Here is a 23,312-nt window from a genome sequence, read left to right as displayed (position 1 = left end):
AAGCCAAAAAATGATGGAAACTGTTCTTACATCATGTGATTTATCCTTCCTAACATTTACTTAAAAAGACATTTTGATAGATTATATTCATGCAATGGGGTTTTACTATGTCTATAGCCTGTAACTTTCATCTACACAGCCAAATGTGCCACATATGATAATCATATGGTGTTCAATTCATATGATATTTAACATCTCATTTGTAAATTTTGGCTTGAAAACATATGATGATATGATTATATTGATTATATCAATGATCATATGTAAACTGAAACATGATAATCATATGGTGCTCAATTCATATGATAATCATACATTGCAAACAATGAAATTCTCATGTGTGGCACATTTGCCTGTGTATAAACCTAAAATATAGTCAAAGACTTTTAAAACAGACAAAATACTTACATTTGATGTTTTCTCAAGGATTTCTGAGGTAAACAATTCACTTGTTACTAAATTCACCTGAATAAAAAATTGATACACAACATAGAAACTATCTAAAAACACATGTACTAAAGTTTAATTATTACCTTGTATCATATTTTGCTGAAAGTTATTACAGCTAGTTGGAATAGACCAGTTCCATTTTCAATACAAATCTTGGTGGGCTAGTGGGTAATTTAAATAGCTCTCTAGGTAGAAATCTGCCTTACTTTATACCATTGTGTCCTACTTAACTACTACAGAACACCTGTCAGCTATGAGGTCTTTTGGACACTGTCTTTTAAGTTTTAATAGCTGTCAATTATGATGACTTTAACCACAAAAGGTCAAGTAAATACTACTCACTGAGGCCATTAAAATCATTGTTAAATTTTCTATACTGGTACATTTGCAAGTTTATATTTTTGGGCATATTATATACACTGTCACTGTAAACCAAAGAAAAAAAAATAAAAATGATACTATCATTTTACAAACACTTCTTAAACAACTTTTAATTTAATAACTAATTGAAACTAAAAATAGGCTTGATCTATAAATACATGTATTTCAATAAAATGAACAGTGTTATCCAGTCAGAAAAAAAGTAAATCCCTTGTATGTACAGGACAAGCTACCCAAACACAATGTTGGATGGAATGACCGCGAAAGTTTATATCACACGAAAATTTCTTGGTTTACAGTATAGAGGTTATGGTCATCATAATTGACAGCTATTCAAATTTGAAAGGCAGTGTCCAAAAGATCACACAGGTGCTCTAAAGTTGATAAATATGACACATAGCCAATGATAGGTATAATGTAGAGCAGATTTCTACCAGGAGAGCTATTTAAATTACTCACCAGCCTACATGAGTTAGTAATGAACTTGGAACTGGTTTTTTTTTCAATTAGCCGTAAAACAACAGATTAACTTTGTTGGTTTGCATAAATGCTAGTATCATATCAAAATACTACATCTTAAAACAATTCTGAACTCAATAAATTATACAATGTCACATCAAACACAGACTGTTTTAGTGTATCAATATACATACACACCATCTTTGTCATTTTTTATAATTGACACAGTTTATCACTTGACATGGGCCTTTACAAGACAATTACCATACCATACAATTAATGATTCTACCTGTTCTAAAGTTTGCTGAAGCTGATAAAATGCTTCTAATGGCGCCATTTTTAATTCAGATATTAACCTGTCCATCTTGTTCAGGACTAATATTGGTTTGATGTTCTCAAGCCAGGCCTGTCTCAACACTGCATGTGTCTAAAATATACAGATCACCTATAATAACATCAAATGTAACACAAATGTGTATAATTTCCATACACTGTAAAGCCATTCATAAAACTATGTGAATCATTCCTTAAATATAAAACAAAAGAAATAGAAGCAAACTTTTTTTTTTATAAAAGTTCGGCACTTAATGATAAATATACATCATTGTCTACATCAACAAGTACAAGGTGTCCAATACAGCTTTGTTGTAAATATGATACATGTTTATTTGTTCCAATATTATAAGCAATGCTTTTCATCATCTCTGATTGCTAAGTAGCTGGGAGTTCACCTGTTATTCAGTTTACTCCACTTACATGAAATTATATCCTCTGAACCTTGACAAATATACCTATGCTGAACTAGACATTTCCCTGAACGGAACCAATACCCCTGCAGCTTGTAGAAACATGTACGTTTGAGGACCGATGTGGACACACAATTCTTTGTGTGGGATAAATTAAGCACTTTTTGACATACAATTTTGCTGCAATCTCTGTAACTCCATAACAATTCAGCAAGTTGTTACAGAGGAGTTGCAGACAACACATAAGACCAAGTTTTGCTGAAAAAAAAGCCTATATTTAAACTGCCATCACTTCTACAATTTTTGCCCTAACATAAATTCCTGACAATATGCACATCCTAATATGGTAATCTAACACCCCATTATAATTAAGTTTCATAACAATCCTGCAAGTCTTTAAGGAAAAGTTGCTGACAATGCATCAAACCAAGTTTTGCTAAAAAAAAATGCACAAGTTCAAACAACCATTTGCAGGGGTATAAATACTTGTTTTTGACCTCTTTGTGAACCTTTATTCTAACCAAGTTTAAGTTACAAACCCCAAAAAACAATCTTAACCATTCTTTTTAGGATATAAGTTGTTGTCCAGACATAAGGAAAATGCTTGTTTCATGCCCCTTTGTGGTCCTTAATTCCTAAATGGTTCAAGTCTTAACTTCCAAAATCAATCCCAGCCTCCATTGGTGGTATGGTACCTTGTTATACATTTTGAAAGAGATTCATTCACTAACAGTCATGTCATTGTCTGAACATCAGGAAAATGAATGTTAAAATCTATGAAATGCTTGTTTTAGACCCCTATCTGGCCCCTAATTCTAATACAGCTGGAGCTATAACCCCCAAAATCGATACCAACCTTCTTTTTGTGGTTTAGAATCCTGTTATAATATTTCATATAGATCAACTAACTAATACTTAAATTGTTGCACAAAAACTAAGTGGATGACATACAACAGACTACAACCACAACAACGATGACACATACAAGGACAGTGCAATACCAATATGCGACTGCAAATTTTTTGCGGTCATTTAAAAAATACAGCCTGAAAAAGTACAAAGCACAGAAAAAAACTGTTAGAATTAGACTTGTGCTTACTCCCATCAAATAACATGACACACATACAGCATTTTCTTTTCACAATACCTTCACTAATATCTACTGGTACAACAAAGTCTACCTGTGGACATGCACTTATATGCATGAAAAAATTTACCTGTAGACATACCCCTTCAATCACATCTACAACCACAACAAGAGTCAACTTGTCAACATGCAGCATGACAAAGTTTGCATATAGACATACAACATGAGAAAGCTTAATTGTAAACATTCTGCATGACAAAGATTACCTGTAGACATATAGCAAGACAAAATTTACCTGTAGACATACACCATGACAAAGTTTACCTGTAGACATACACCATGACAAATGTTTACCTATAGACATACACCATGACAAAGTTTACCTGTTGGTATACATCATGACAAAGTTTACCTGTAGACATACACCATGACAAAGTTTACCTATAGACATACACAATGACAAAGTTTACCTATAGACATACACCATGAAAAATGCCTACCTATAGACATACACCATGACAAAGTTTACCTGTAGACACACACCATGACAAAGTTTACCTGTAGACATACACCATGACGAAGTTTACCTGTAGACATACACCATGACGAAGTTTACCTATAGACATACACCATGACAAAGTTTACCTGTAGACATACACCATGACAAAGTTTACCTGTTGGTATACATCATGACAAAGTTTACCTGTAGACATACACCATGACAAAGTTTACCTGTTGGCATACACCATGACAAAGTTTACCTGTGGGCATACACAATGACAAAGTTTACCTCAGGGTATACATCATAACAAAGTTTACCTGTTGGCATACATCATGACAAAGTTGACCTGTAGGCATACATCATGACAAAGTTTACCTGTGGGCATACACCTTCAACTACATCTACAACTACAACAGCACCATCACATAGCCTAACAGCAGTAGAAACTTCACTGGAGAAATCTACATGCCCAGGTGAGTCAATCAAGTTAATAAGATAGCTACTCTCATCTGAAAACCAAAAGTTTTTTAAACTAAAATGAGAAGAATTGATGCACTAGGTTCAATCATTATTCAAATCCCATTTTTCATACCATTTTATTTAATTTTTAAAAGATCATTTATAAATCTGTATACATGTATAAGTGTATTAGTAACTTAACAGTTTTGTTTTCAATTACTTTCAACTATTCTTGGTATATTGTATTTGTTGGTATGATAGTTATCTACATCACACAGTATACTTTTCAGTTATTTTCCCAGATTAATTATCATTCTACTTTTAAATGTAAAAAAAAAGAAATGTTACCCTCTTTAGCAAATGTAAACTTACAATGCTTGTACATTAAAGATATAGCACTTGACTTCATAGTAATGCCTCTGATCTGTTCATCTTCCCTGCTGTCCATGTATCGCAACTGACAATAGCCAAAAGTATATCAGTAATGCTCGCAATTATTCTATTTAAGCATTTGAAATGAATTGACTAGATTTACATGTGATATCGGGTAACTTAAATGCATGTAACTTTTAATGTTTTAACAGTGACCAAAAAAATCCTGTGTTCCTGTCGTTTAATTCTGGACCCTTTTGACCTTGATTTGAAAACAGGGCCACAAATTTAAAACCTACACAGGACACAGCTTGATACCACAGCAGACATCAAACTCTGAACAATTGGGGCAATAAGGACACACCATTCAAACTTGACAAAACTTTTAATTTTGATTTCAATTAGACATTTGACACATGACAAGATTTTGACTCCATTTTGAAGATGGCCCCTTATTCCTAAATGGTTCCACCCACAATTCCTCAAAATTCAATCCCAGCCTTTCTTAAGAGGTATGACACTTTGTAGTACAATTTCACAGAGATCAAATCACTTTTAGGATATTGTCAGGATACTGACAAAATGCTTGTTCTGACCCATTTTTTTTTTTGCCCTTAATTTCTACGTGGTTCAGGTCACAACTCCAAAAATCAGTCCCAGACTTGTGTCATGGCACCTTGTGGTACAATTTTAAATGAAATTGCTTGTTTCTTGTCTCTTTTTGACCCTAAATTCCTAAACAGTTCAAATGACAACTCTCAAATTCAATACCAGATTCCTTTTCGTGGTATGGCACCTTGTGGAACAATTTCAAAGAGATCAAGTTACTTATATTCAAGTAGTTGTGTGGAGATCTTGGTCAATTTGTGGTCATATACTGTGAAAGTACTTTACTAGTAATTTGTGAATACCAATTTTTGAGGATCAGGAAAGAAACACAAGTTCGTGAATTCTTGCAGTTTTTAGTATACACATCAATGGGAATATCTTACTCCTTGAGAACCAAATTTCCTGGTTTGATCTTCCCACGAAAACCATGAAAATCAGTACCTCATGAACAATAGTACTTTCACAGTAAAAACCCTGTAAGATTCTGCATATCAAAGGGTCAAGACTAGAAATCGAACCCTATTAAATATGGTCAAGAAATTACTATAAGCAAGTTATATAAAGAGAATGAATATAGTGAATATGTCAAAAAGACAACATCCCCAAAGAAGTGAAAAAAAGTCAGCTCAAGGCCACCAATACACATGCTTGTTTTTGGTTCATTAATACCTTAAAAGTTTAGACTTTATCCCCCAACATCAATCCAACCTTTCTTTTGTGGTATGGAAGCATATGGCAAAATTTACTATCAACTATTACGCAAGTTATTATACTAAAACCAAGTGTCTAAAGTTGCCAAGGATATACACACACATATCAAAAAATCACCTCCGTGCATGCAACTTTTTGGGGAAAATCCCGAAAACATATATGACTGATTGATACACTGGCAGATTGCAAACCTTCATTTTGTGTACCACTTCAGCAAAGCTAGTAGCAGACTAACAGAACATAAAAAGTAGTCACTATTTAAAGTGTATTTGTATCATATATACATTCTCATCATGTGATGCACAAAATTTTACATTGGAGGTTAAATCATATTCAATCAATCAATTGTATTTTACATGCACATGTACTGTAATGACAACAAATCAAAAAACATGTATTAATGAATTTAAATTTTCAACAAACTCACAATTTAATTCAGAAGTTGTGCACAATGAAAATAAATACCCCAGACACCTAAAAGGAAATGATATTTACCTTCCCAGCCATTCTTTGAGAAATTATTCCATTACTTGCAACCAAGCTATCAGCAAGAGTTGTCTTTCCTGAAAGGAAAAATCATCATCTTGACTAAAACTGTATACTCAATATCATTTATTAAATTCAATTATAGACAGTCCTGACTATCATAAAAAAGAAAACTTGTGTTTTAAAATAATAATTACTGCTTTTATAAACATATTTTTAAACATTACCATGATCAACATGTGCTAAAATGCAAATATTTCTAATGCTGGTGGGCTTCTGTTGAAGAGCAGATAGGACACCAATATCTAGAGTCTTCATCGTCTGTAAAGGAAAAAAAGTACAGTGATTAAGATATGAAATATGTATATATTCAATTGTACATAATACTTTTATAATCCAGTTGGTTACATTATAAATACATTGTCTATTTGCAGTACCTGAATTGATCCATGCAACTAAAATTGTGATTGGTCATCGATCCATCAATCAAATAAACCAATGATAGCATCACATGACCACTGAGCAGTCAATATATTTTATGGATTCCAATATTTCTTTTGTCAATTTTACACATATTTACATAATACAATAGATTTAAACATAAATTAATTACTTTTATTTTACATTCATTTTGTTCTTAACAAACGAAAAACAATATGTGGTTTTGATATCTTAATATTAGGGTAAATTCAGTACGGTAGTATATTGGATTCGTTCCAGTGGAAATTCTTAAATTTACATGAACTGATCATTTGTCATTTACAAAACACAACTGCTGTTAGATTGGCCACTGATCATTGGCTATCAATCTGCCAGTCAGCAGTCATCAATCAATCAAATAGTTGGATGGATCGGTTCAGGGACTGTAACAACATGTGGTACATTATTTTTCTAATCAGTACAATATTGTGTTACCTATCCTTTATGACTTATTGTGTTTATTTTTCGTTCCAAAAAGCATAGTTGTTAACCTTCAAAAATTCTAAAATTGGAGATCTAACTCTCAATCTTATTTAAAAAGATTATTTTAATGACACAATTAAACCATATCTGTTAACCCTCCTTCTTCAGGAGGGAGACATCCTCTTTTGAGGTAAATCTCCCTCTTTGAGAAAGTCTGCAATGTGGGAGACACAAATCTCCCCCTATCACAAATTTCTCCCCCCCCAAACTCTTGGCAGAAATATTGCACAAATTATGTTCTAAATGGCTCATTAAATTGATATACATATAAATACAATGTCTATGTATGTACAATGTTTATAATAATCAATGAGACACAATCAGCCAATAATTAATTATTTTGTTGTACTAATTACTAAAATTTTGATTAGAAACCTTTAGTAGATGAATGAGATTATTATAGATTTTATATAGTTGTCTTACCTTTGTACTTGGATTTGTAGCAAAATTAACCTATTTTTCCACAAAAAAAGTTGTCATGCTAAATCTTCCTCTTAGAAAAGCTGAAAAAAGGAAGATCTTCTCTTTTAACATTCAGAAGATTAACAGGTATGGTAAAACTGCATTATGTTTAGCAAAAGACCTTATTTGAAAATAAATCTAATTCCACTATGAAAATTTGACATGATCCTTTCTTCTGAAAGATGACAAACACTAAGTTTCCCTAACCCCTATACTACAATAATAGTATTAATGGTTGTGATCAATTTGATTTGAAATATTGAAGTAATTCTTATGATTCAAATAAGATAAGAGACATTTCTGAATGAGGCTCCTCTTCTGTTTTGACATGGGCACATAAGCAGAAGTCTGTTGAATTTTTTTTTAATGAAATATTGGGAGGGTCCCACCAAAAGCAGGTACAGCAAATACAGTACTCAGGGACATTTCTTTCTCCAACACTCGTCAGAGTTCTAAGTCTGAGGTAGTGGGTGAAACACTGTGTCAATCAGATTTTTTCTCGGTGAATTATGAATATTACACCCACCCAGCTTGGACATGGTATATTCTGGTTGTTAATTGTGTACGGAGAAACACTGACCCGTGTGTGAAAAAGTTAATCTCATTGATCTTCGCTGACAATATGGACATTGGTACTCAAGCTCCCAGGTCACTGACCTACAAAATTCATTGGGGACCCATGAAAATCACAACAGTAGAGTCCAGTGCACTTGTGAAAATTCTCAAGCCAATTGCCGAAATCTACACTAGTAATACAAGTCAATTGTTGAATTGTCCAGCTTAATCAAAGCACAATAAAACAGTGGTTGAGACAATTGGCATGTGTTAATAATGTTTGACAAATATTACATGAAAATCGTAAAATAGATATTTATTGTTGATAAATACTTCATAACTGTCCTGTATTGAGTTATAATTAATTGCAGTCCATTCGATGACCAGACACACATCGAAGACATTGAATTTAAATTTCTAAAAATAGACAACCATGTGCAAGGTCCATCAAGGGATTATTTTTATAATGGAGTAAACATCGGTTGGCATCAATTGAAGTTTGAAATCGTTTAAGAAAACATATCATTTTTATATAGGTTGTATTTGAAACATACTTTCAATAAGAAATGTATCAGAATTAACTTGAAGCATTTTTAGCATTCGAAAATGACCGCCTGAAGAAGACTTTACAAGGTCACTGTCTCGTCCTTGTTTAGATAATGTATTGTAACTTATTACTGACAATGTTCACAGTCCTGATTAAGGGCTTCTACTTTGAAATTCTTTTGTACACATTATCTAGATGGCTTGGGACCTGCAAGTAGTTTCATTTCTGAAAAAGCCTTTCAATTACTAAAACCATCAGAAACAAAAAGCGTCACCAGACTGTTTTTACTAGTCCATATCTTGAATCAAAATTGTTGGTACAACAACCTATACAATCAAAGTGTTTTATTTATAATTATAATAGTAATTATCAATTTAAAAGTGTAAAATTACAATATCAAAAGATTGGGTTATCACTTAATAAAAATAAGAAGTAATATTTCTACATGATATCTCCCCCTCCTTGGATGTACAATGTAGCTATTAACATTTACAAATGATGAACATATACAAAATAAAAAGAAACAGAATGTACCAAAATTTTAATGACATGACTACATTTTAACACTTACTGGAGTGTGTGAAAAGAGCAAGTGTAGGGATGCTATTGTCAATTCCTATTTAGAGAGGACGAAGTCCTTATATGACTTTAACCTTTGACCTCAGAATCACAGCAAGCCTGAATGGATAACACAAGTATGTGTAGTCAAATCCCAGTCGGCAAACCAGAAATATGAAATAAGGATCCAACTAGTTTCGTATGTTTAACAAAAATAAAATGTTTATAGCTCAGGTTATAAAGTTTAATAAAGTTGTTAAAGTAAGAAAAATAAATCTTAGTTATTGTAAAACTGTAAAAGGAACGATTACTCTTGAAAAAAATACCAATATTCAACTTCGAACTCTTACATGTTACACCTGCATAATATCAGCTTCCCAATTCAAATAATAAAGAAACCCATCAAAATAGAATAGTTTACATGATATGCAACTTATTACAATAGTCTTTAGGACTCAACACTAATGGTGTTAAATAGCATTGTCAAAATTGGATCAAATGTCTTCCTAAAAGATTATTTTATTTGCTCAAACACTTTTCAATACATGGTCATGGTATAATACAATACAAAAATATAAACAAATGGTAGACAATATGTGATCAGAGATACAGAATCTCATTGATCATGGACATTTTTTTTTTAAATATAATGAAAAAAAAACAACATTCGTGTTACCTTTTTAGTTAGCAACGATGGCTAACGGAAGTAACCCTATATGTGACACATGTCAATGCTTAAATTTAAAACGTGGTTGTAAATGATTGCGAAATTGTGCATGGGTTAATCAGAACAAGGGGAAGGAACGTCGTATAAAAGGTGATAAAGAGGAACGTCTCGGCCCAAGGACATATCGGTCTAACACAACTCGGACCCTTCGCTAATCTACAAGGACAACTCTGACAACAGTACTAATAAAGGAGATATAAAAGAATTATATTTGATACTTCAAGAATTTCAAAAGACAACTCGACACATCTTTGAAAATAAAAGTACTCAAACCTTTTGAATGAGGTAAATCTAATCTCTAAATCAATTTAAAAATGTTATCAATAAAAAGTAATTATCATCTGATTAACTATCTGCTTAAAAACTCACTCCCATATAGCTTGTTGTTCTAAAGCATTGGTAAAGTTAATGAAAATTTCAAAAAGTATTTACACAAGTGGTAATTTATCGATTTTGCACGGAAGAATAACTTCTCTGAGGACGTATGCTTGCGGGTGTGGATCCATAAACGGGCTTACCCTATTATTGCCTTGCTTCGCTCGGCTATATGGTTAGTTCATAACACGAATTATTTTTTTAATGAATCCACATATTTGCTCGTCATGACCCACTTACATTGAATTGTTTTATCGGGTTTTTCGTTCTGTGCACAAAACAAGGATAGAATATGCAAAAAAAGAGACGCCAACAAAAAATAAAATACAGAAAACTGATAGAACTGAATATTACATTGTGAATTTATTATGTGCTAGCTCATCTTAAACATTTTTTCTTTTTTTTTCTCGTATTTCTGGTTTGTGTACAACCCGGTATACAAGATCATCTCCATTGGAGTTATTGGTACGCTTCTGAGAACCGGTAAAATAGCAGATTTGTATGCATCGAAAGTTTACCATTGCACTGTCATTCGTAGAACGTCACAGACGACGTCTTAGGAACGTCTGTCTTGACATGAACGCAAGGTAGGAGTTCACATTTTCAATATTCTTTAATTTTAATAGCAAAGTAATTATTCTCCTCAGTATCCTAAGTTTAAGGACTACTGGGTATACTTCATGCATACTAGTCCTTCGGGTATTCCCTGGCCTTACTCTACTTGGAAGTTTTTCTAACATTTTTGATGCTTAACAGTTTTTAATTTTTTAGACGAATTTAATTTGTAAATCGTTATCGAGCCAAAATAACTCGGGACTGATTTGGCCTATCATTTTATTTCGGAGACGGACCAAACCCGTGTTCATGGGCTGATATATATAGTTTTGAAGACCGAGCGATGCAATTAAGGCAAGGACATTTTGAAGATATACAGATTTAAAATATTTATATATATTTCATGCTAAAAAATGTTTTCACTATAAATTTTATGGGGGTGGACGCTATGAAGCAGTGTTACTTTACAAAATGTAATTGATTTAGTTTTTTTTCTGTTTTATAAACCATAGTGAGCAGAGTGTGTATGATTAATGATAATTCCAATATAATTTAAAAGGAATGCGCATTTTTGTTATGGTTTGTTCCATGTGTTGTGTGACCCCTTAATGATCTCTGCAAATATTCTACTATTTCGAAGGTGCTTCTGTTGCGTTTCATCATAGCTGTTCCTTTTTCAAAACTAAAATAAGGCACATAGCTCTACCTTATTTCGACTTGAAGTCACAAATTCAATCACAGTCGTGATAACATAATGAAACAGACAAAATACAAATAATACAAATACAAGTACATGTATTTATTCGTTCAAACACATTTGCAGTAAATGGTTATGATACAATATCATATGTGATTGAACCATAAAATAGAAGTAATGAGCAACTATAACATTAAGAACTACATGACCTAGAGCAGAGGTAATTCGAATACTTAAAAATGTCTTTAACTATGAACAGGGAATAACACTACCTGCTGTAAGATGCATTTTATTAGTCCGGTGACGTTCCACAAAATAAAATCTTAAATCGACGGTCTATTAAAGTAAAATAAGCCTTTATTTCACCATGGATTTTTATAGTATACTACTAAAAAGCCCTTGATTTATTTTAACTTTTTTTTTAATTTCCCATTAATTGTCTTGTATTGGATATCCCCCTATGATAAGGGTCACCGTGTGATGGGGAATATGTATAAGGCATAATATACTATCCGGATGAAATCTTATCCTAGGGATATATATTTTTTTCAAAGGATATCATTTGACTTTGAAAACATTTGGGGAACATAATTCGTACTCCTAATTAAAACCCACGTCTCAGCTAGTACTTTACGGAAGAAACATGTTAAAGAATTGAATAAAGCAAGTCTTTAGCTCTATTAATAAATTTGGCTGGATTTGTTTCTGTAAGAAATGTATCATTGTAACAAAATGAAGAAAAAAAAACTGTCAATATGTTTAGCGAAATGTTTTGTTATTGAAAATTATCCGTAAGAAAACTTAATTGCTTCATGATATCCTGGCAATTAATTACTTTTTTATACACGTGTACATGTAGATCTACTTTTTCCTAGGATAACATTTAATCATATATAGAATAATATCCTGGATAAAAAATAATTCGTAAAACATCCCCAAAAATGATATCCTGATTACTTATTTTAAAAACGGCCTGGGTACTAATTATTATCTAAAAATATCCAGGAAAACATGTCACATCAAAAAATATCTGAATCATTAACAACTCTCCCCCCCCCATTTTTTACATAGTAATGGTACCCTAAAGGACATCCTTTCAGACACATAAATGATTAAATCATGGTACGATTGTGTATGGAAAACATTTTGCAGCCATGGAAAATACTTTTAAACTATTATAAAATATCCACAGATTAAATCTAATATTATTTTTTCCCGGCGTAAAGTATTTAACACAGGATACTATTGGGTGTTACAAATACACGTAATAGTTTATATTACAATAAAAAAAGTAAAAACAACAAAAGAAGAAGGGCTTATTTACAGTGAGTTCAGTGGAATTAATAAAAAATATAGAAGAATAAAAGTTAAAAAGGTATTAAAAGTGACCTTTAAAACATTCTATAAATGCTCAATTTATAGTTCTAGAAATTTACACAAAAGTTTTGAAACAGATTTATTTTAAGATGTGCTGTATGTTTTTACGCACATTATGATTGAAATTACTTTTAAAGTTCCTTCCCTTATTACTCCCCTTGATAAATATTTTTGCTTTCCCGACAGGTGTGTTGCCATCCACCATTTTGATAAACACCTGTTAGGTGCGCTTGACGACGTTTGATTCCGGTGAAGTTCCATCAAGTAAAAACGGCTGGAATTGTATGCTATAGGAATCAACAGAAATATCAAGATGACAACAAAGTGCAACGAATGCACATGCGGGTAAGTCCACGTTTATGAGAAATATCAGAAGCAGATGAGGTATTGATACAACATTATTTCAATATTTGTCTGAAAATAACACCGGTCGTGACATGCAAGGTTATGGCAAACGCCTATAAACAAGTAAAGGGTTGTTATTTCAGGTATGGTCCAAATAATTCATCAAATGACTAACTCATGCTGTAACTAAAACTGTGACAAAGTCAAGAACAATTACACTTTAGATGTAAGTTATCTCCCATGTCACAATATTTTGTAGCTATGGAGAAACTTGCATTTATAGAGAAGAATACGAAAGTCAAAGTGAGAAGGGTTAAAATTTTAATTTAAACCAGTTTATAATGCCATTATCTTCTTATTTTTTTTAGTTTCCAGTAAAGTAACATGACTTTAAACTACTAGGATTTAGGTTTTTGTGTCCATTAGCAAAGGCAAAAATAGACATGTTAAAATATTTCTTTTGGGAGAGTGCAATATTTTTACTTATTTTCAAAATTTTTCACCTGTTACTTATATACAAATGAAGATGGTTTGCTTAACTGTATAGTCTGTATGTAAAATGAAGTTTAGTGCATTACACTAGTAAACACTGAACTTCTTTTAAAGCTGATAACATGTCCATGTAGGTAAAAAAAATCAGGTATATTACTTACAGTAGTGTAGAACAAATCACACACAGACCTGTTTGTCTTTCACTTTTTATACCCCATCACTCAAAGGGTGAGTTATTATGTGATACCCTCCAAGAAGTTGTTTGTCCGTCTGTTTGTCAGTCCATGGTTTCAAAATTATAACTTGAGAACAGTTCAATGAATTATTTTGAAACTATGCAGTTGTTAAGTACCACAAAATACAGGTTAAGTTCAATTTTCAGCAAATTCCAAAATATAGATTTTGAGTTAGGGCATTTTGAATATTTTGCAATCCCGCTTTTTTCACAATTATGTGGAGGGTTATCATGTTATGTTCCATTAATGTCCTCATTTTCAAATAGAGATTTTATAATATGATTCTTTTTTTTACTGCATATTTACTGTACATCGACCATGTAAAATCAGATCTTCCTGCAGCTTGTACTGGAAGGTCCTGTCTCTGTACCATTTCATCATTATATTTTCAAGACTCCTGGTTACATATGTCCCTTACAAACTTCATTCTTAAATCTCAAACAGCATAGAGACATCTGCTAGTTATTTGTATGCCTGATGTCTTCATAGTGAGATGTCAACCAAAATTTAACCAAGAAGTTGATGTTATGTGGCAGTTAACATATTCTTAGACACACCTTTTATGCAATGTTAGAAAAAATAAAATGTTACAAAATCTATTTCTTCTCCATGTAGATACATTGTATATAGATATAAAAGTCCTTAACATTATTTCAAAGCCTGTGCATTTTAAATCTGTTTCTTTTTTATAAAGTTATAATGCTTTAAATAAAGGAAATCCTTAAGTAAAACATTCATCATATCACTAAGAACAAGGCTGTAAACTGGTTGAATATTTTTGAAACATTAGCCATAAGAATTTTTTATTTAATTATAGGACAGCAGTTTCTCAATGATTGTCTTGAAGTTTTATTTTAAGTTTCTTTAATAAATAGCTATGATTTCTAGGTATAACCATCAACTTGATTTTCTGAATGAGTAAGTAGATTTTCCGAAGTGATGTGTACCAGTATAATTCTACTTCCTTCTAACCAGCAGAAATGTGGCAACCGTGCACCCGCTGTTCTTTGGAATGAAAAAACAGGACCAGCATGAGAGGTCATGGTTCTAGCTTTTCTGATTCACCGACTTTATTTGATTGACCATAAAACTTCTATTGTTGATTCTACTGTCCATAGAGCTTAAACTGTCTTAAAGTCTGTTTACCTTGGTTTAATCATGGACCACTTACATAGCAACTGACCATCATTTATCTTTCTATACTTATCTGTCAAGAAGTCAACGCTATTTTGGTATGATGTGTATAGAACTTTATTGCCTGTCATATTAAAGTTGTGAGATTACTTTATCATATATGAAAGGGAATGAAACTTGAGTTATCTCCCTTTTGATAGTAATGGTAAAATCTAAATCTAAACAAGAAATGGATTCTCAGTATACTTAGAAGATCATAAGAAGAAAACATGTGACCAGACTTTGATATATTTAGGTAGTCATTTCTGTTTCTTCATTTTTGTTCATTTCATCTTTCCTTTTTTTGTTTTTTGCATTGGCTTATTTGTTATGAAATTGCTTTTTGATATATAATTATATATATGTGACCAAAGAAAATATTCATTTTATGAATTAGATATATCTCACTCAGGTCATTTATAACCACTCAGATCACTTTTATGGTATTAAATATTTAAATGTAGGTACATAATCCTAGTATAATATGCTGATTGACTTGATTTTGTTATTATTTTATAGAAATGACCCATGCAAACACATATTAAAGGACACAGTGTTGCTGACTTTTTAACACATTGATCAAGATAATCCCTATTTATGGCATTGTTCCATGTGCTCCATTTAACTAATAAGTTGATAATTGTGACAATTCAACATGGATTTTATAGTAGATTAATCAGATAGTCTGTTTTTATTTTTTTTAATAAGTGCAGCTGCTTTTATTGAATGGATTTTGCTTCAGTTTGCACAATATTTTTTTCTATTTTGAAGAAAATATAAACTGTTTCATATAGTTGTTTGTAGTGGCATGAAAGCATGTGCAGTAACTAGACCTGGCTATACTGACCATAACTTTTTCAAAAGTTTTATTTGGATATACCAGTAGATCTAAAAAAAATTAAACCAAATATTCAACAGCTGATATAACACAGTCTTAATGATTATAATTAATCATTCCATATAGTAACAAAGCTTTAATGTCATATATCACATTCATGTGGATCAAACTAAAAGAAATATGTTGGTAAGAGTGCTTTGCTCATTCACATCCACAGTAAAATCTGTTTAAAACAAACCCATTACCTGTCAATGAAAGGTAATAACAAAATTACCCAAGTGATAAAATCTAGGCAATAATCAAAAGGAATAGTTGTCTATACAACAAATGGCAATATCAGGGTAAAAAACAAGTAATAACATGTCTGGTTGAAATATACAGGGGTCTTTAACAATATTTAATTGGTATGAATTATTTTCATGATTTGCAATACTTAGACAGGTTTTACTGTAGTTTGTATAACTACAAAACATGTGTTTGGTCATCATTTTAGCAACACTTTCACTTATTAATGGGCTTAAAGTTAGCTAATATACTTTTGATTTTCTTTTTACTTGACAGGAAGCATGTGAAACCCCATGTACACACAGATGTAATTGGCCGAGGTGACCCATCTTTAAAATCTACAGAGTATAGCAATACATACAAGCAGCACCCAATACATATGAGAGAGAGCTTTAAACCCAATCAAGAGGCTCTACAAGGTGGCCAGTTTGAAGATAGAACAACTAACAGGTAACTTTCAAACCATATTAGCTGTTTCTACACAGTTACTTTTAGCTTTCTAAAATAATGTAGGGACATGATATGACTTTGACTCTGTGTGTCTGTCATGACTTTGAGTCTGTTTGTCTGTCATAACTTTGAGTCTGTTTGTCTGTCTTGACTTTGAGTCTGTTTGTCTGACATGGGTTTGAGTCTGTTTGTCTGTCATGACTTTGACTCTGTTTGTCTGTTATGGGTTTGAGTCTGTTTGTCTGTCATGACTTTGACTCTGTTTGTCTGTCATGGGTTTGAGTCTGTTTGTCTGTCATGACTTTGTCTCTGTTTGTCTGTCATGGGTTTGAGTCTGTTTGTCTGTCATGACTTTGAGTCTGTCATGTCATTGGTTTGCCTAGTACAAGTTTTGTTTTTGGTTTGAAAATGGAGTCACATCACCATGATATTTAACAAACATATACAATATGATAAGAATCTCAGCACAATTGTTATGACTTGGCCTGGTCTTCATTGAAAGTATCTCAAATTAAGATATTCCTGAAATCTATTATTTCGAATGATACTACTTTTTGTTGATGAAGGAATTGAGGAAACGGAACCCTAAATATCTTATCACACTTGCTTGTTTTCTTCAGGTTATAGTGTTTCTGTCAATAAAATATTAACAAACAAGTCCAATAATGGACACAAGCTTTATCCTCCATGCTTATTTACTGAGTACAGGAGTATGGCTAAGTGAGGGTAACAGTATTACACAACATTATATTGATTAAATCATGAGATGATTAAGTTATTAATTGATTATTTTCATACACGTATTTGACATATTTACAGACAAGACTATATAAAACATCCAATGGAGAAGCCTTTTGTCAGAGTACCAGATCAGTATCATAGACCTGAAGGAGCCATGGATGGTGTTACATCATACAAAAAGGAATACACAAGTCAGTATACAGTCTTCATACAATGGCTACATCAATTATTGTTTTAATGTACAGAAAAATACTTTTTGGTATCAGTAATATACTATATGTTTTCACACCAACTGTTTGATTTTCTGATTTCTCTTTATAGTTGTAAGTTTGTTGATATAGTATGTTTTTTGTTACTATTACATTAAAACTTGCATGTTGTGTTAATTTTTCAGAGAAAATGGCTCCGCCAGCTCAACAGATAAGACATGATGGTCAAAAGCTACAAGGGGGAAAATTTGAAGGAGAACCCACCTACAAAAGTAAGTTAAATTATGGACAAACATAACTCATCATTACAAATAAACATGTGAAATTGCAAGATAAAACTCAAAATGTTTTATGATTTCGTAATTACATATGATAGACAATATAATTTCTTATATGTAGAAGTTAATGTGTGAAAATTTATTATGCCACCATTGGATGATTTAGGACTTGTACTTTTTAGCTCACCTGTCCATAGACCAGGTGAGCTATTGCTTTGTCATCGGCACCCTTGTTAACATTTTCTTAAAACATATTCTTATCTGAAACTGCTGGAAAGAATTCAATGGAAGTTGGTGTGATTATTCCTTAGGGTATCCTTCATAAAGAGTATGCTTCAAGTTTTGATCCATCAAAAAACGTGGCTGCCATTACTAAAAATAGAACATAGGGATCAAACAGCTGTTTTTCGCGTATATCTCAAAAACTGTAAGGTTTAGCCAAATTCTGACAGGAAAAAGTATTCAGCATGATGAGATCTATCTGTAGTCATATTTTCTTGAAAATGTTTTGACAATGTAGGAGTCATTGCTCTTTGTGGAGATTTTTTGCTGTATTTATGATGTTACCTTCAAATATTTTCTCCCTAACAAGACAGAATTCAATGAAAGTTGGAAGGATTATTCCTTAGAGTATTCCATACAAAATGACCAATCGAATTACTGATCTGTGAACAAACAAGCATTGGCCACCATTACTCAGTGGTCAAATTTTTATGGAAATCTGTTTACCCATGTTGTTTTTTTGTTTTTTTTTTGCTATTTTTGATGTTATTACTTTTTAAAATCTTCTCCTGTGAAATTACTGGATAGAGTTCCATGAAAGTTAATATGATTGAAATTATTTTTAAAATTTTTATCCAAGAAAAATCCTGACCGCTTTTACAAAAATTCAAATGTGACTAATTAAGTCAGGTGAGCGATTCAGGCTTTTTAGAGCCTCTAGTTTTAATCAGAACATTATCTCAAATGTGTTGAGAAAATTTGCTCTATCCTTATATTGAATTATTAATTTTTCTTCATTTGGAATATTAGGAAAAAGAAAAATAAATGTATTTTTTTATTTGCAGCTGATTTTAAAAAGTGGGATATGTCTGGTCGTCAAGGACCTTACGTCAGTAAAGATGCCTGGTCACAACCTACTGCCAGGTTTGAGGGGGAGTCTACAATGAACCACGATTATCGTAAATATCAACAGCCTCCTCGTCAGTCCATGAAACCATCAGAAGCCTCCAAATTGTCAGATGCTCCGTTTGCTGATGATACAGATTACAGAACCTCTTTCAAAGCTCATGCTCCCCAACCTAAGTTTGTTAGAGAACGCGAGTTGTATAAAGCTCCTGGTGTACCCTTTGATGGAACTACTACATTTAAAAGAGATTACAGAGGACCGACTGGAGAGATAACAAGGAGCTTCAAGCCAGAAAATGCTGCCTTCTCGTCAGGTGTACCACTAGAAGATCTAACAACCAATCGTAAAGATTATATCAAATGGCCTGCCTCTAAACCTTATGTCCATATACAGGAAGGATACAAGAAACCAGATGGAGAAATGTACATGCAGACAACTCACAATACAGTCTACAGAAATCTGCCTATGTCTAGGAGTATACCCATGAAACCATCTGATGCTAACAAACTCACAAATGCACCTTTTGATGGTACCACAAACTATGCCCAGAATTACAAGCAATGGCAGATACAGAGAGTTGAGCAGCCAATTAGGGATGGATACCATCCAAATAATGCACCATTCGAGGGACAATCTACTCAGAAAGCTCATTATATTCCTCATGGAATTCAGCCTAACAGATCATACAAGCCAGACAACACTGCCTTTATGAGCAATGCCAGATTTGAAGACAACACAATGTACCGTCAAGATTATGTTCCAAAGCCACGAGCTCCATGTCCTTGTTTTGATCCTAATGCTGGTAGTGGTACATGTGCTAAACATAATATCAGTCAGACTGTTACTGAATTACCTCGTGGTATGGCTGTCCAAGTTGCATAAACTGCCTCATTGTAATCCCATTTTTACTTGTTGCTTTTATCACTATTAACACAGATAATTTTTATCTATAGGAACTTGTTATTTTGTGGCTGAAAAGCAATCGTTAAACTGAAAAAATAGTTTTCTTCTAGAAACTTAGTGAGAATGTTAGTGATATCAGGAATATTTCAATGAACTTGATAAATGTCAGAGACAATCTAAAGTTTTGATGACTTTTTCCTTCATATGGTTTACTATTTTCAATACTCTTAGAGTACAAAGTATTTCATCAGAATGCAATAAACAAATACTGCTGTGTTGTCATATAACTCATGTGTAGAAAACAGAATTGTGTAGGCACATATTTGATTTGTTAAATAGAGGTAACATTTGGTTGGATATGAAATACATGTTTTCCAGTTGCCAACTTCTACGCAGATATTTGCTGCTTATATTTATTTTGGCTGTTGTTTTTCCTGCATGTATCTCTTCAATTTTTGGTTGTTAGAATTTGGCTATAGTGTTTATTTTTATTCAGAGGTCTTGAGCACTAACCGAAAAGTCATGTACTATGTCAAATGAACTAAATGAATGTTGGCTTTATATTTTGTAACTGTAAAATGTGTATTTCCTAGAGGTAGATAGTTAAGAATTAGGAGAGTGTTTTTTTTTTTTGTAAAGGAAGGCTCTGTGCTATATCTGTGATAAGATGATAAGTATACTGCACTTACTGTGCCTTGTAAATATTTGTTTTGTAACTTTGTAAAATAAATGATTGTTAATGATTATATTAATCAGGGCAGGATCAGAAATTATATGCAGTTTTGACTCTATAAATTAGAATACAATTTGGTTATTACTGGTTTAAATTGTTCAAACTGAGGTCAAAACAGCTACTTCATTTCTGCAACTGCCCAATTAAATTGATTTGTGATGTATGTTAACTGTTTACAAGTTAATCCGTCCATTTTTGTACATTCCTAATTATTTTGAATTAAGCGTTAAGTTGATCCCTATTTATATTGTTATGTTGGTGTATAAATGGATTTAGCTAGTGATTGTTTTGTGCCAAAATATTCAGTTAAGTATTTTAATACCAACAGTCACTGTACAGTTTATTTAGCATTGATTTTTAGTCCTACTATATTTTACATATAATTATTAGATTTTGTAAACATATTAGTTAACACAAACATTTTTACTTTTTAGAATAACTAAAAACATGAACAATGACTTGTATCTCAAACAAAAAATGTGAAATTTTGTTTTCTTTTTTAAGAAAAAAAAATTCAAATTTATTATTAGATAAAGATTTCTTTTTATGAAAAAGATAAATTAACACAGCCAAATTCTGCAGAAAAAATAAGTGTTTATAAAAGTGTTTTCAGTGATGCTGAATTGTTATCAATTTATTTATAGTATCCTAACCACTTTGTGATTAACATGCTAATTAAGCTTAAAAACAAATGTGCCTAACAGATGCTACTTTTAATCATCCAGAACTACATTCTTTATCCCTTGTTTTTTCTAAATTCTTGGCTTGTACTTTAGTTAGGCAAAATAGTGCTTGTATAATTGTACGTGTATGATTTCTATTTTATGAAGAAGCAATAGATAATTTGAGAGAGAGTGGAAAATATGTGATTTTCCAAGGGGTGGCATTTTTGTCTGATATTTTCTAGTAATTAATAGTCTTCTGTGTTAAATTTTTTGGTTAATAATTTTCTCTTTATCAAAATAAATGCAAGAAACTTTTTCAGATGTAAATGATGATAAGCTTCTAGTTAGAATACATGCTTGTAATATTCTATTATATATATAAATCTTAGCCCCTGCTGTTCACAGTTCAGATCCTAGCAGTATTATTGATTACAGTATTAGAATAAAAACATTTTTACTTCTGATATGTAATACAGTATCAGCTCTAGAATTAAAACAGTACATTTAACATAAAATAAGATCAGACTAGGAGGAAAAACAGAAATCAGATATGACTTTGATAACTTTTTGCATTTATATGTCATTTTGATTAATGTCAGTCATGTGTTTTTTAAAGTGCTATACATCTATTATTGGAAATTTTATCATGAACATTGCATTTTAGTCACCTTAAAGGTGTGCTCTTGCTGTGAGATGATTTTATTATGATGCCGCTTGACAGTTTTAAAAGATTTTCATTGTACACATGAATGCATTTAAAATCAACAATCATGATAAATAGTGCTATTACATCAGGCTTGCTCATCAATGTAAAACAATGGTTTTGGCATTGTTTATGTCTTATACACTTCAGAGTCAACAGATTTTTTTATGGCAAATTATTCTTATATTTTTTTCTATTTCTTTTACAAAAAGCATTTGTATAGATCTATGAGCAGTTCGTTTTAAGCATTATCTATTTAATTTCTTTTATATATACTTTTTGAATTCTGTTAATTTTACTACACTTAAAATGAAATGTCAGTATATATACCATGTAGAATAAAAATCATGAAAAATGCAAATTGCACATTTTATATACAGCCTTTCTGTTTCACCACATTGACCCAACTTCAATACATTCAAGTGTAAAAGAGAGTAATCAAGGGAACCAGGTTTCTAGCAGAAATCAAAAGAATGTAATCCAGGGACAAAAACCAGACTTGGAAAACAGACAAACACAACAAAGAACATAAAGTAACGAAATTAATACTTACAAAGTAACAAAAGTAAATGAGCAACTCGGACTCCATAAAAAGCTGGGAGTAAGACCAGGTGCACCGGTAGGATTAATTCAATACAACCAAGTGTAAATGTTCAGAATGGAAAATGGTCAGGTCTAAAATATTGTCATAGAGACTGCCACATTAACAATTAGTGACCACACGGTACGTTTAATATTCTGAAGTCGAATGTAGTAGAACCAGGGGAAAATAACAAATATCTTAACTAAAACAAATAACTACTCAAACCTAAGAATCAGGCATATCAATAGTATATATACAATGGCAAAAATGGCTCACGATAAATTAATATATATGACAATAAATTACAACTCGAAATTCAAAACAAGAGCTGAGTGACTATTATGTGGATATAGCCCCCATTCCCACCCCATATTAGCCTTTTCAGTTGTCCGTGTAGTCAAAAGCATATCGAAAGTTTAGTGTGGTACAGAATATCCTTGCTAATTTTGCAAGCTTTTGAATAGTGTATGA

At 32.0% G+C, this 23,312-nt stretch overlaps 2 protein-coding genes across 7 annotated transcripts in view; one reads left to right on the top strand and one right to left on the bottom strand.

The window, feature by feature from the left end:
• Positions 1 to 10,157, bottom strand: part of LOC148622867 (elongation factor-like GTPase 1) — a 28,521-nt gene extending 18,364 nt beyond the window's left edge. For 2 of the 5 annotated variants that reach the window (XM_088573142.1, XM_088573147.1), the window contains exons 1-8: positions 10,024 to 10,157; positions 7,649 to 7,728; positions 6,490 to 6,583; positions 6,272 to 6,339; positions 4,457 to 4,541; positions 4,001 to 4,134; positions 1,580 to 1,717; positions 409 to 465 (exon numbers count right to left, since the gene is read on the bottom strand). In XM_088573142.1, coding sequence (XP_088429268.1) covers positions 409 to 465; positions 1,580 to 1,717; positions 4,001 to 4,134; positions 4,457 to 4,541; positions 6,272 to 6,339; positions 6,490 to 6,580 — 573 coding nt within the window. In that variant the 5' untranslated portion in view covers positions 6,581 to 6,583; positions 7,649 to 7,728; positions 10,024 to 10,157. Of the gene's footprint in view, positions 1 to 408; positions 466 to 1,579; positions 1,718 to 4,000; positions 4,135 to 4,456; positions 4,542 to 6,271; positions 6,340 to 6,489; positions 6,584 to 7,648; positions 7,729 to 8,213; positions 8,233 to 8,267; positions 8,345 to 10,023 lie in introns of those variants that run through there. The other 3 variants (XM_088573143.1, XM_088573145.1, XM_088573146.1) reach the window with 3 other exon arrangements.
• A 739-nt stretch (positions 10,158 to 10,896) lies between these two features.
• Positions 10,897 to 22,619, top strand: LOC148622866 (stabilizer of axonemal microtubules 1-like). Of its 2 annotated transcripts, XM_088573140.1 has the most exons (7): positions 10,897 to 11,036; positions 13,265 to 13,423; positions 15,040 to 15,069; positions 16,724 to 16,897; positions 17,717 to 17,829; positions 18,033 to 18,119; positions 19,193 to 22,619. In XM_088573140.1, the coding sequence occupies exons 2-7, from the start codon at positions 13,392 to 13,394 to the stop codon at positions 20,134 to 20,136; spliced, it is 1,380 nt and encodes a 459-aa protein (XP_088429266.1). In that variant the 5' UTR covers positions 10,897 to 11,036; positions 13,265 to 13,391; the 3' UTR covers positions 20,137 to 22,619. The 2 variants fall into 2 exon arrangements, with proteins under 2 accessions (XP_088429266.1, XP_088429267.1); XM_088573141.1 differs by lacking the exon at positions 15,040 to 15,069 and having other exon boundaries at positions 10,899 to 11,036.
• Positions 22,620 to 23,312: the final 693 nt, after the last annotated feature.

Source organism: Perna viridis, chromosome 3 (genome assembly GCF_037379345.1).
Source record: "Perna viridis isolate PV_CMFRI_1.1 ecotype Kerala chromosome 3, ASM3737934v1, whole genome shotgun sequence".
NCBI lineage: Eukaryota > Metazoa > Mollusca > Bivalvia > Mytilida > Mytilidae > Perna > Perna viridis.
The sequence above is the reverse complement of the archived record's forward strand: the minus strand, read 5'-3'. Positions and strand labels throughout refer to the sequence as shown.

What these genes read in the sequence shown, in the direction of transcription:
- LOC148622866 (XM_088573140.1), top strand. Translation starts at nt 13,392, where the DNA reads ATGACAACAAAGTGCAACGAATGCACATGCGG. An exon ending in TGCAACGAATGCACATGCGG is followed by an intron (nt 13,424 to 15,039) that starts GTAAGTCCACGT and finishes TATGATTTCTAG; the next exon opens with GTATAACCATCAACTTGATT. An exon ending in GAAGATAGAACAACTAACAG is followed by an intron (nt 16,898 to 17,716) that starts GTAACTTTCAAA and finishes ACATATTTACAG; the next exon opens with ACAAGACTATATAAAACATC.